Genomic DNA, 12562 nt, shown 5'->3' with positions numbered 1-12562 from the left:
TAATCGCAGTCGATTATTCTTACGACTACGACCATTGTAGACAGAACCGAGAATCATTGTAGCGGAGGCTTTACGCGGGGTCTTCGAACATTTTTTGTGCGTCCTGCAAAAATATTTTATCTGTGTTGCTGCGGCCAAATCAGACTAGCAATTGTCGACGCGGATTGGATTGGGATTGGCGATTGGCGATTATCCTCTAGCCAATGAGAGCAAAGCAGCCAGCGATTTGGTCGACTCTCATTGGCTAGAGGACAATCGTCAATCGCCAATCCCAATCCAATCCGAGCCGGCAGTCGCTAGTCTGTGGCCAATCGGAACGCCTCTCCCTCGCGCTGCCAACTTGACGCCACGTTCCGCGTCTAGCTCGTCTCCCGCGTTCGTGCCCGGCTGGCCTGGCATCGCGTACAATACTGCGTACTTGCGCGCGCGCTTACTTCCCTCTGTCACTCCAGACGCGTCACGGTAGAAGCGATTCTCCAGGTAAATTAACCCGCTTATTCGGATAGAGAGACGGCGCGCAAGAAAGGATAGGACAGTCGATATCACGCACGCGGCCGACTGCTGCGAGCTTGTATCAGCTTGTATCGCCGAAAGGGGCGTGTAACTTCGTAAAGCGCTCGTTTACTCCGAGCTTCGATCCTCTTCGCTTGTCGGTAAGATTCCAATATACATATAAGCATTAATAGGGGAGAGCTTGCACGGCGCATGTGTCGGGACGGAGCGAACTTTTTTTTCTGAGTCACATTTGACACTATAACATTCGGCTACGCTCGATCCTCGCGAAACGGGAGTATGCGCTTCGCAAAGGTGTGCGCTTCGAAAGGCTCGTGACACCTGTGTCCGACATTTCGAACAAATCGATCAGAGACGCTCGCGTTTTCCAACCGCGGGTTGCGCGAGCTTGCAAATAGATGGTCCATTCGTTTGCGCGTCGCTTGGGATTTTAAAAAAATGTGCGTTTCGACGTTTTTTTACCCCGCAACGCGTTACGCACGGTGATTACGAAGCGATTGCGAGATTAAGTGAACTAAGGGTCTAGCCAGACAGACTTGCAAGGTGCACAAACATGGGAAAGTCCGCTGTTATGAGATAGGATCCTAATATGGGATAGCGGGGTTTCCGTTAAATTAATAGCCGCCGTCGGTCGATTCCACCACGAATTTATTGCCCTTGGAGCGAAATCTGTTTAGTGGAAGATTCACTGTTAGATCGTGTCGCAAGAAAAGATTGCGATTGAATTTGCACGTTGAAAACTTGCTGTCTCATATTAAAAGCCTATCTCGTAACAGGAGGCTCTCCTCTGTGTACAAAGAATTGGATTGGGCCGTAAGTGCATGCATAAGGAGAGAAATTTGTCTGAATAGACCCTAAAGGTTGGCCCTTTGTGATGAGCATTCGGCAAACTCGCCGGGGGTCGTTGGCCTCCATTCCCGAAATACCTGAATCTCCCGAAAAGAATCTCTGGAAGCTTGTCATTCTCGTTTAATCTGCCTCGCCGGAGCGCAGCTTTCGTTTGTTCAGCTATGTCACCTCTTCCCAGGTGGTTTTGTTTTACTTCCCGGGCGATATCGATCGACAAGTGTGATTGGCCTGTCAATTTTGCAATAAGAATAAATCGCGCGTCGCAATGAGGATTTTTGCAAACTCTCTGGACCGAGTTTAAGTTCATTTGTGACCAATTGCTACAAATTAAGTCGATAAGCGAAGACTCCTAGAGTGTAAGAGCGCGCGCCAAATTGCAGCAGTTAGTTAGCACACGGTAATAATTGCCACTATTAGATCAGATCAGCAGGAGAGGTCTGACACACTTATCTGAATATGTGTTCATAGGCTGTCGTCTATTACAGATTGTCTTAGCCGACTATTACAGATGCCATACATTCTAGTACGTGGTAACCTAGCGTCGTACAGTCATAAGTATCCCTGGAGGGTTTTAGTGTCAGGTCTTAAAGGTACGAAAAACACCACCTCTGTTCAAATACACTCGTACGTTCAACTCTATACACGGTACACGCTTCGCTTTTTCAAGTACTTTTCAATTGGATTACGCGGCACGTGAGTCATATTCGAGAACTCGGTGTGTCACGTTTTCCTTAGTAATCTTCACTAGATAAAATAGACGTAAAGATAAAATAGCGTCGCGAGATAGCAGACGTAACGTGTATAACGGACCAAGCATTCCGCCCGCGGAGTGGAGCCGGGAGTGTGAGAAAGCTGTTTCGAATCTACTGCTCTCTCACTCCAGCTTAGAAATCTACGGAGACTGTCCAAGAGTCGCTACGAATGTATTAAGTCTGATCCTAGTTCCAGTTTCGAGAGATGCATAGCCGATCACCTAGCAGCTCTACCGTAAAAGATGCAAGTTGATTGGCTACACATTTCTCGGAACTAGAACTTGGACGCAGTTCTTGGATCGTGGACACAAGGGCTTTAGAGCGAGTCAGCGGTAGACGTAGATCGGCCATCTCTGTCTCCAACTTGCAGCTTCGCTGCCGTCGTAGCGGAGGCTCCGGGATCGCTTGGTCTGTGTCGTTGCTCGGGTAAATTGGCACACTCGGCGGCGAATCGCGGCTAGAAACGCTGGGAGAGATTTCAGGTGTGAAGTTAATGTTCAATTATGTTATAGCGGCCGACATAGAGCAGTTGGGTCGCTTCTCCTCTATAGGATATTGCGATGACTCGACGATAGTGTATTTGCAGCACCCCTGCATAATATTGACCGCTTTAGAAGTGCTCGGTTACAAAGTCATCGCATCCTCCAGTACTAGCATTAAGCAGGATTATAACGAGTACATGTGGACTATGAGAAAAGAATTCTCAGAACCCGAGCCTGATACCGTTGCAAAAGCTGGTATGCCTCGAAATTCGTATATACTTGCTATTTCAAGAGCACCTGATATTAGCATAAGCGCCATGTTCATCAGGCACAGCCCGTGTTCTAACGCTTCTAGAGCTTCGCCTACCTCATTATCCAGTCTGATCTTTAACAATCTCAATTCACTCCAGCAACGTAAACAAGTTGTTACAGCACGTGCATACATTAAAATTAATTCAGGGACAGCATGTTGTACTGAAACCAACAGGCATATGCGCACGTTGAGTTGGCACCTTCGGGACGGATAATTATTATCGTTAATCCCGCCGTAAAATGCGTACAGTGAAGAAATGTAACGGGGAATTATTCAAAGGCATGTACACGTGGATTGTTACGTGAAAACACGTTGATTGATACGAGTGCGCCGGTGATATGTCGAGTCTAAAAGTGATAGCACAATGTTGATATGCTCGGATACTTTTATCTGCGCTGAGGACGAAGTAAAGGAAGACATGTGACAGTCGTCTTAAAGTTTCACTGGGATCTACATCAAATAAGTTTACGATATAAAATTATATCCCCGTGTCATCTCGTGCCTCTGTGCTATCGAGTTATCGCGCTTACATTCCTAAAGGCGGAGTATTCCTTATCTCCGCGTATATTACACGCCAAACGCATTGCTCAGAGATGTTTGAATTGGGTTAATATTTCATTATAGACGGCGGTTTGTCGACCGCCGGTGTGCGCGTGGCCGCTCGTACGTTCATAGAAAAGAAAAAGAAATGTGTAAGTGTCGTAAAACGTAAGAAATTCACTTTCATATACTCAGCACAAGCCATCCAATGTATTATCCTGTTTGTGTGTACTTCTGCCTAAAATCTCGTAGTTCTTCCGCACAAAAATCCTTGTTCTTTGTCGGCGAGAGGCAACCGGGGATTCGGCAGGCTCGTATAACGCGACTGTGGTGTGTAGATAAGTGAAACGAGCGCGCTAAGTCGTGATGCATTTTAAAAGAGAGCACGAGAAGAGCGGCTAATTGGATAAAACAGAGAGAACGATGCCGCGTGTAACGCAATTATGGACTACAATTTCTTCACTGTCTAAAAGCATTCAAGGATACACTTTATAAATAACATGCTAGCTTAAGTTAAAAGTTATTTATACATATTCCTTGTTCTTCCCCGGTCCCTTTCTTTCTAATCTCGGCAAGTGCAACACTTTCTTCTCTGGCTGTTCTCTCGTTTCATATCTGTTTCATATCTGTTTCATATCTGTTTCATTCTACGTTTCATATCTGCCTAACTACGCGTTGCTCTATCTTTTTTATCTTTCCCTCGGTTTCTTACCCGAAATTGATCACGCGCACATTTCCAGTCTATGCACATGGGCGGTACGTAAGAAGACTGAATATGTAGGTAGAATATGAAAAAGAAGGGGCCAATCTGCTCGGTTCCGATGAAAGAATACGGTATTTTGTATGACTCTTGTTAGAAGAAAGTCTGACGAGGAATACATTAGGATTATTGACAAGGAATGAAATACTTTGCTACATAAAGTGACTTTGTACCTTTGACATTATATTTGTCAGATATGCATATGCATCTGCAACGATAGAAAATTGTATCGTTTTTTTTTCCTAAAAGTTTCCATTGCATTTTATACACAAGTATGTAACAACTTGTTTTCTGCACTTCTATAGCCGTAAGATGTAAATTTAAGTAATTTATGTTCCAATTCGCATAAAATTCCGAGTTCATTTTACAAAGGCGCACCTCGCAACATGTGATAGAAAAATAAACGTTTACGCTTTATGTTAAAGAGAATTGTACGAGTTGTTGTACAGAACAAAAATAAATAGTTTTAATATTTGTGATATGATTCAAAATAATATTTGAAGTATACTTGAAGATAGCATCTTACGTTTAAAGCAATACATTTACTATAATATATTTATGTTTAGAAGTTTGTACAGATATACAGAAAAAATGCTAATAATGTATTTGGAATCACTTAATATTTGCGGAACTTGCAGCATGTTCTTCTTTTCACGCAGAATTTTATGCGTTGTCGGAAAGCACGCGAGCTTTCATCGAAAGCTCATAATTTTAGCTTTATCATTTGCATATGCGTTACATACAGGGTTGGATAAGTTATCTTTTTTTTTTAACTAAGTTAAGTTAAAGTTAACAGCTTCGAAAATTTAACTCGGATAATAACGTAGAAAAAGATGCAGAGTCGGCTAACTTCTGGTTAACTGTTAACCACAAGTTAGTCGACTCTCTATCTTTCTTTATATTATTATCTAAACAGAGACAGAGTCGACTAGTCTCTGGTTAACAATTACCCAGAAAATGAAAAACCGGGCCTAAGAGAGAGGTGAATTAAAAGTGAAAAGTTACCGATAAAATGTAACGAAATTCAATCAAAAGTTAACAGTCTATAATGGAACTAAATTAAGTTAAAATTATTTAACTTTTTAACTTAACTTTCATCTTTTCAACTAGACACTACCCAACCCTGGTTACATGTGTATTTATACATATATGTGCTAATAATATTCTCCCAATAGAAAAAAACGTAGACCAACGTAGGCCTCGTGAGCAATCCAGTAGGAAAAACTGTATCGTGTGCCGTTGTCTTTAAAGCTGATTCTTGATTGGCTCTCGTAAGCAATCCAGTAAGAAAAATAGTATCGTTGGTTTTACTTAGAAATTATTTGCAATATTTTAAACAAAATTTTCATAATACGAGACGTCAGTAGAAGATAATCGCGATTATCAATCCTAAAATTTCTTTCTCTCTGATAAAATTTTCCCCTCCCCAATTATTCGTTTTCTATTGGAGATTCGGCGTATTGTGTTAATATCAGCTTCAACAACGTTTCATTCGATCAGAATACGCCATTTATCCTGAAAGTGTTATAAGTCGCATTTTAATGTTTTCTCCTGCGAGATTGTGAGATGTTAGAAAAATTCTATCCTGATCGAACGTTGCTGTAACTATTCGAAGGGGGGAAACATCGCGGACGGAAAGGACCTTACGATGACAAGAGCGCGATCGCAGATTTTCCAACTTTCCATTAACTCCCATAGAGATACCGTTGTTGCGTATCACTTTCGAGATAAATGGCTCCGATCGTCACTCACGTGCGTCACGTCTGCTTTTCTTCTAGAAGCAAAGCACAACAAGGTATAACGAAACTTTTAGCGCGGCAATGGCATCGACAACCACGTCGAAAAAGCAGGACGCCGCCGACGAGGACGACGACATTTTCTATTACGTCGGTGTAAAAGCGTCCCCGTTCGCAACTGATTGTGCGGTCTTCGGTTTACCGCCGCAGGAGGCGTCCGCCTTACGCAGTCGCTTCCCGCTGTCCCCAAGTACCCACAATATCGTGAATGGAATTATGCTGAAAGGTTAATGATCCAGAATATCCCGACGTGACGGCCAGAGGCAGTTGCGCGGACCAGTCGCCCCGGGAAGTCCCGAAAAGATGCAGGATCTCTCTCTCTCTCGCGGCTACGGCGCAATTTTTATTCGCGCTCCTCGCCGGTGCACGCACGTGTTGCGTGTCAGAGAGTGTAGCGGCACTCGGTTTGATTATGAAATCTCTGTTAATCATATAGAATCACGCTGGCGAACGCAAGAAATTTAAATAACTCGTGTAATTATCCGCGATTTTCTCAGAATAGAGTAAACCGTCAGCCCCGGTTCTATGAAATCACCGGGGAATACTCTTCACTTCTCCATTTTTATTTACAGTTGTCAATATACGTAATCGGCAACTGCAGAATCGCATCAACAATTTATAATAAAAAAAAAAACGAAACGCCCGTCGCGACTGAGATGACGTAGCAAAAGTTGAGGCATTTGTGAAGCAAGTGAAATTGTAAACGATCTATTAAGACTCGTGGCTGTTGAGTTGTTTAATATAAAAATAATAAATCGGGCCGGAATATACCGTCATTTTCATTTCGTTTGTCAGTCGAAAGAAGCGCGCAGTCCAACGTTTTCCTATAAATCGATAGTATTTCCGATGTAGCTCGTGAATTAACGGTAAATGTATTATAATATCTGTGCTGAAAATGTGCGTTGAATAAACGTCTACTTGACTTCACTTGCCATCGGGATTCGGGATCTTCCGTGTGGGCGATTCGTCCTTTGCAACAGCTGTAATTATTATTAATATTACTAAGGCATGTTTCGTTGACTTTGAAAAGTTTAATCAGTCTAATAGAGATATGAGCGATTTTTTTATTACATCTCGATTAGTAAGATAAACATTGCAATAATTTTTAAAAGTTTTGGACAAATCGATCGTGGTCTAAGTAGCAATAATGTTAACCCTTTAGGACGTCCTTTCGAAACTTACGTTGCGAAATTGATTTCAGGCACGCCGTTCTCCGTCATAAACGCACTAGCTGAGCTCGGCTATCGAGTTATTTGTAGTACCGGAGAAACCGAGATACTTTGGACATTGCAGCGGGAAAGTTAAGCTAAAAAAAAATGGGCCTTACTGCAAGCGTATTACCTATACATCTAAATGTACACCTATGTCTTGTGATTTATATCTATATCTACATATATATGTGTTTTGAATCAAACTGTAGAAATTAGTATCGATGAATCGATGAGATTTGCAACGTCATCTTGTTTGTCTTTTTGCATCAAGTTGTGTATCTTGAATGTTTGTCTGAAATTACGACTGTAACTGCGCTCCGGCGAAATTTTGAAATAATAATTTTTAAAAGTTTTGGACAAATCGATCGTGGTCTAAGTAGCAATAATGTTAACCCTTTAGGACGTCCTTTCGAAACTTACGTTGCGAAATTGATTTCAGGCACGCCGTTCTCCGTCATAAACGCACTAGCTGAGCTCGGCTATCGAGTTATTTGTAGTACCGGAGAAACCGAGATACTTTGGACATTGTCATACATTTCAATGTACGCGTGCGGACCAATCGAAGGGGCTTTTATTTTGGAAAGATCGATTGTACCTTGCGAGATTGGACGGCACGTGTGCGAAGTACAAGTATGCGCAGAGCTTTGGGCAGTCGGCAGACGTTCCATCTTTCCCTTAAGAAACTTACACGTTAATCTTTGTTGTACGAAATCGCACGAAGGATTCTCACGTTATCGGGCGTGACATTTTGCGCATCTCAGCGACGTCGAGTCTTCTCTTCTACGACTTCGAAAGTGACACGGTAAAATTGTATAATCACGACAAGACTGTTGGAGGGAGGGGCATCATTCCGAAGATTGAGCCACGTAAACTTCTGCAAAATAATCGCGTTGCGGATGGCAATTTAGCGGACGCGGAAATTTCGGCAGAGACCAAAGGAACGTGCGTTGATTGCATTGTGTCCGTTGTGTGCAACACGGAAGTATTAATTATACAATGATTTTGTGATATCTTTACCTCGTTGCGTGGAAAATGGGATTTTTTTTACGCGTTACCGAAGGCCTACGACGTGAGCCTCGTAGGATCCGGATTGGACTGAATTGGCGCGACGTTGTTATTGCGCCAAATTGCTCCAGACTGGCTTCAAGCTGTGTCTATTTATATTTGTGGAGATCGAAATTCTATTATATACCTGCAAAATACAATTTATACATATTACATCTTTATATAGTATAGTTATAGTTTAATAGCCTATGTAACATCTTTTCCCACCATGTGCTTTAATAGACGATTTATCGTACAATTATGTGTTGTTGTTATACGCTAGATACTATATTCCTCCGGATCGAGCACGGTCCAGAGAGTTGAAGGGCGTAAAGCCGCGCGGAGTTTGACATGATATTTGCGGCGTTGTTTGCTCGTGCTACATGCTTGTCAATCTTGCGGGATTATTAATGTCGGTCTAAAGATCTTATTGCAAATTGTAAATGTCAATCTGAATAATTACTATAATCTCGAGCGTTTCCTGTTGAATCCATTATGGGATCGAGTGAAATGATAAAAGAAGCAATCGTTATCTCGTAGTGACAATTATATGTTAGTTACATTACGTAAGTAAGAAAATCAAAAGTCTGGTCGGTGGCGGGAACGAAAGAGTAACCTTGCGTTTATAATTTAACAGTCTGAATAGTTGATAACGATTCACTCGCTGCGTTAATTCGACGCGACGAATTTTATATATTTATGTAGCTAATAATCTCTTTCACACGCAAGTCTATACTTTGTATTACGACAGTTATACGCGAGCGCATACTCGGCGTATAATTGAACGTTGTACAATGATCGTGTATGTTGCAATGTACAAGAAATAAATACTGCATGAGGAGTGAATTTGTACGCGTCGGAAAATGTGCCCTCTTTGAGCTCTCGAAGCGATCTTCTTTTCCTTCCCACGTGACCCGAGCTGGGTACCTATCGTGGAATTGTTCGGAATTGTTCATTCCTAGATCTCTATTGCGTTTACCAGGGGAAACGGAATGAATCCGATCGGAATCGATTCTGAATATTTCCATGCCAGGTACTTTGGTAATCAAACTCAACGCTTTTTGACACTCATTTGCAGGTGTAATAGACAATGGACCACTCTCACGATCCCAAAACGTGTTGCGAATTGGACGTCCCACGGTACGATGTCTGCCAGACTGTAGACGAAATCGGTTTCATCAACGGAATTTGGACGGCAGGTAAAGGAAAATGTTGGCACGCCTATCTCTTCGGGATAAGATGATGAACGACGGAGCGGCTGCAGGCAGATCGCAAGTAATCGGGACAATTTCAGTTTAAACTGTGCGCTCCGGTCTCGGTCTTGTAATGGAATTGTACCGGCTCTATTGTTAGTTTACATATTTGGAGGATGGTATTCGGGAAAGCGCATCGTGCAGACTTAAAGATTACCAATTTCTGAACGAGTTATAAAATTTATCTAAGAGAAAATGTTCCCCGTGTAGATTCTCGAGATCGCTGGCAAAAATGATTTGATATTGTTTATTAATGACAACAATTTTTGCAGCGCCTGTAATTTTTTACCGACGTAATAGAACTTTTCGTTACTCTCGCATCGTTTAATAATTCTTTTTCGATGGCTCTTCGCTAAGAAACGACGCCAAGTCCCGCCGGGCACGATAAGGGCACGATTTTCAGCCGGCCGCCTTTTCTCCGCGTCGCTGCACCGGCGTTGGGTTTCTTTCAGCGCTCGAGGGCGACGTGGACCGCGTCAATAGGCTACTGCAGAAGGGCGTCCACGTCGATGCGACGGACTCCGCCGGCTACACGGCGCTGCATTACGCAACGCGGGGCGGCCACGTCCGCGTGTGCGAGGTCCTGCTGGAGTGCGGCGCCAAGGTGGACGCGCGCACCCGCAGCATGCGAGCGACGCCCTTGCACCGCGCGGCCAGCGCCGGCCACGTCCGAGTCATCGAGCTGCTGCTGCGCCACGGCGCGGCGCCCAACCTGATGGACGCGGACGGCAGGACGGCCCTGCACCGGGCGATCCCGCCCGGCAGCGACGAGGGCGCCGAGATCGTCGAGCGGCTGCTGCCGATCACCGATCGCACCATCAAGGACAACCACGGCCGCACCGTCGACGACGAGTTCGAGCGTTGGAAGGCGACGGAGGGCGGCGATGTCGAAAAGATCCTGGTAATGCGGAGGTTGTTCCGCGCGTAAAGGTCCCATTTCATTGACGCTACGATTTAGCGTCAAATATAGTCACGTGACTAAATTTACCGCTCGCCTAGGGAAGGAGAAGTAGTTGCAAAATATGAGCGTCGTGAAACCACCGCTTGCGATAATAGTTCCTTATATATGTCTAACGAGGTTATAAATGTTTATTGAAAAAAGAATTTAACAAGGTATTGGAGATCGTCTCCTAAGGCGATCTTAGTTTCTAAATAAAGTGAAACCCGATTTGGCATTATTTTACTAAATTCTTTTTTTCAGTATATTGATTGTGAGTGCGGATAGACTTCCTTTAATTAATTGAATCGAACTTGAACATAATGACCTTTATGCAAAAATATTGTACATGGGTGACAGAACGTGCGAGGCAGATGAATAAGGGCCATCGCACACAAAATTGCATAGTTGCATATGCATAGCACAAAACAGTTTAGACCAATAAGCATTTTATGTAAATCAATATGGCGATTCAATGCTCAATGTTCATTGGTTTAAACAGTTTTCACGCTATGCACATGCAGCTATGCAATTTTGTGTGCGAAGGCCCTAATGCTCAAGAGGAATAACTCCTGAAAGACATACTAGTATTTGTTATTGTGCGTGAGAAATTGATGAATTAGAGGAAAAAAAGAAACGGACCTACAAAAAAAAGTGTTTCTTGGTGCATCCTATATTTAGATTAAGAAATAAGCATGGGCTTACAATGCAATATATCCAACTCTGTCAAGATATGAACCCAAGTATCAAAGAAACTCTATTACGTCATAGTTCTTCCACTTGTGACTGTCCTCATCATTTTCATTTCTCCCAGATCCACTCGGAAGGTACTGCTCCGACTGAATAATTTTGCGATGTGTATCGCGTAATGATTTAAATTTCTTCTGTACAGCAGCTGCGTCGAGTACTCCTAGAAAAATCAGATTTTATCATATACAACTAATTCAACTGTATTATATATTTCTTTATTTACCATTCAATTCAACAGCAACTTCTTCCCAAAGTCGTCTTCGGGTTTGCTCGGATCTCTGTTCTACCGGCTGGCTAACGTCCCACAGAGGCCTTCTATTTTGGACGGATAAAATTAAATTTTCTTCCTCTTCTTGAGACAATTTCTTCAAGACCTGTCTTTTTGAAATAACTAGATTTTCAAGTGAAAAAAAATTGATTTTATTGTAAAGGAGCAGGAGAGCTCATTATTGTACCAACGAATCATAACTTACGTATATTCTGGTTGAAGGTTGCATCAATGTCGACCTCAACTACTTGCTCTACGCCATTACTGTAGACACGGCGTAGACACGTTCTTCCATCTTCTAAAAAAATTATTATTTTAGTAAAATATATCTACATTATAATAAAATACACTTATAGAAGATAAAATATATACTTAAAAGTGGATAAAAATAACGTGTCGCCTCATCGACATAACATCCTCTGTATCCCTCTAGACATACGTGGTCCGACACCTCATCAACGTCGCAAATTGTTTCGCAAATTCCGCATGTCTACATCATTGCGATTTCCTACAAAAAATTATTAATTATTTAATATATCTAACATAATCCAAACAGCTATCCTACAAAAGTTATTTTAATCACTCATATATTTGCAGATATATATCCAACTAACCTCAAAAATGTGAAATTGTCATAACTTATTAACATCCCAAAAAGCAGTATTTTATGCACACAAGAATGATTAAAATATTCCATATATACCATATAATATTAGTGTGTCACTTACATCATTTTCGTCGTCCATTTTAGATACGTCGTATTTTGCGGCACACTGAAAAAGTTGAGACGGTCTCAACTTTTCCCCCCACTACGTCGAGAAGTCACTAGACATCATTTGCCGCTGGTTTCTAGGGAGATTGGACGGACGCCCCCTCGTCAAGGTACAATCTTTTCTTACAAGTGTTAAGGACGGAAAACTCAAGTGAACCTCTGTGATTCGTGCGTCGGGAGACCTTTGGGGGAGACCCGTCGATGCTCAACGAGTAGAGTCGAGAATCTGTACGATTCGGAGCAGTCACTACGAATGTTTTCATGTAATGAGAATTGTATGACGTGATTAATAAGATAGCCATTTCAAAGAAAGACATGTACT

At 42.4% G+C, this 12562-nt stretch overlaps 3 protein-coding genes across 10 annotated transcripts; 2 read left to right on the top strand and 1 right to left on the bottom strand.

The window, feature by feature from the left end:
* The first annotated feature begins 370 nt into the window (after positions 1-370).
* LOC105562069 lies at positions 371-6196 on the top strand. 7 transcript variants are annotated; one of them, XM_012012585.1, is made up of 5 exons: positions 371-653; positions 1541-1759; positions 1848-1952; positions 2627-2851; positions 6023-6196. In XM_012012585.1, the coding sequence occupies exons 3-5, from the start codon at positions 1871-1873 to the stop codon at positions 6103-6105; spliced, it is 390 nt and encodes a 129-aa protein (XP_011867975.1). In that variant the 5' UTR covers positions 371-653; positions 1541-1759; positions 1848-1870; the 3' UTR covers positions 6106-6196. The 7 variants fall into 7 exon arrangements, with proteins under 7 accessions (XP_011867975.1, XP_011867974.1, XP_011867979.1 ...); XM_012012586.1 differs by having other exon boundaries at positions 376-480; XM_012012584.1 differs by lacking the exon at positions 1541-1759.
* A 1019-nt stretch (positions 6197-7215) lies between these two features.
* LOC105562071 (ankyrin repeat domain-containing protein 39) lies at positions 7216-12552 on the top strand. Of its 2 annotated transcripts, XM_012012594.1 has the most exons (4): positions 7216-7291; positions 7741-9459; positions 9966-10414; positions 12220-12552. In XM_012012594.1, exons 2-4 carry the CDS (start codon positions 9351-9353, stop codon positions 12295-12297), a joined length of 636 nt encoding a protein of 211 aa, XP_011867984.1. In that variant the 5' UTR covers positions 7216-7291; positions 7741-9350; the 3' UTR covers positions 12298-12552. The 2 variants fall into 2 exon arrangements, with proteins under 2 accessions (XP_011867984.1, XP_011867983.1); XM_012012593.1 differs by lacking the exon at positions 7216-7291 and having other exon boundaries at positions 7656-9459.
* LOC105562070 lies at positions 10444-12304 on the bottom strand. Its single transcript, XM_012012592.1, has 6 exons — positions 12197-12304; positions 11841-11976; positions 11674-11763; positions 11424-11574; positions 11156-11360; positions 10444-10508 (listed from the first exon to the last, which is right to left on the bottom strand). The coding sequence occupies exons 3-5, from the start codon at positions 11695-11697 to the stop codon at positions 11197-11199; spliced, it is 339 nt and encodes a 112-aa protein (XP_011867982.1). The 5' UTR covers positions 11698-11763; positions 11841-11976; positions 12197-12304; the 3' UTR covers positions 10444-10508; positions 11156-11196.
* Positions 12553-12562: the final 10 nt, after the last annotated feature.

The sequence above is a fragment of the Vollenhovia emeryi genome, unplaced genomic scaffold, assembly GCF_000949405.1.
Source record: "Vollenhovia emeryi isolate VEMERY1.0 unplaced genomic scaffold, V.emery_V1.0 DF939196.1, whole genome shotgun sequence".
Classification (NCBI taxonomy): Eukaryota; Metazoa; Arthropoda; class Insecta; order Hymenoptera; family Formicidae; genus Vollenhovia; species Vollenhovia emeryi.
Note: the sequence above shows the minus strand (reverse complement) of the source record. Positions and strands in the feature narration are given on the sequence as shown.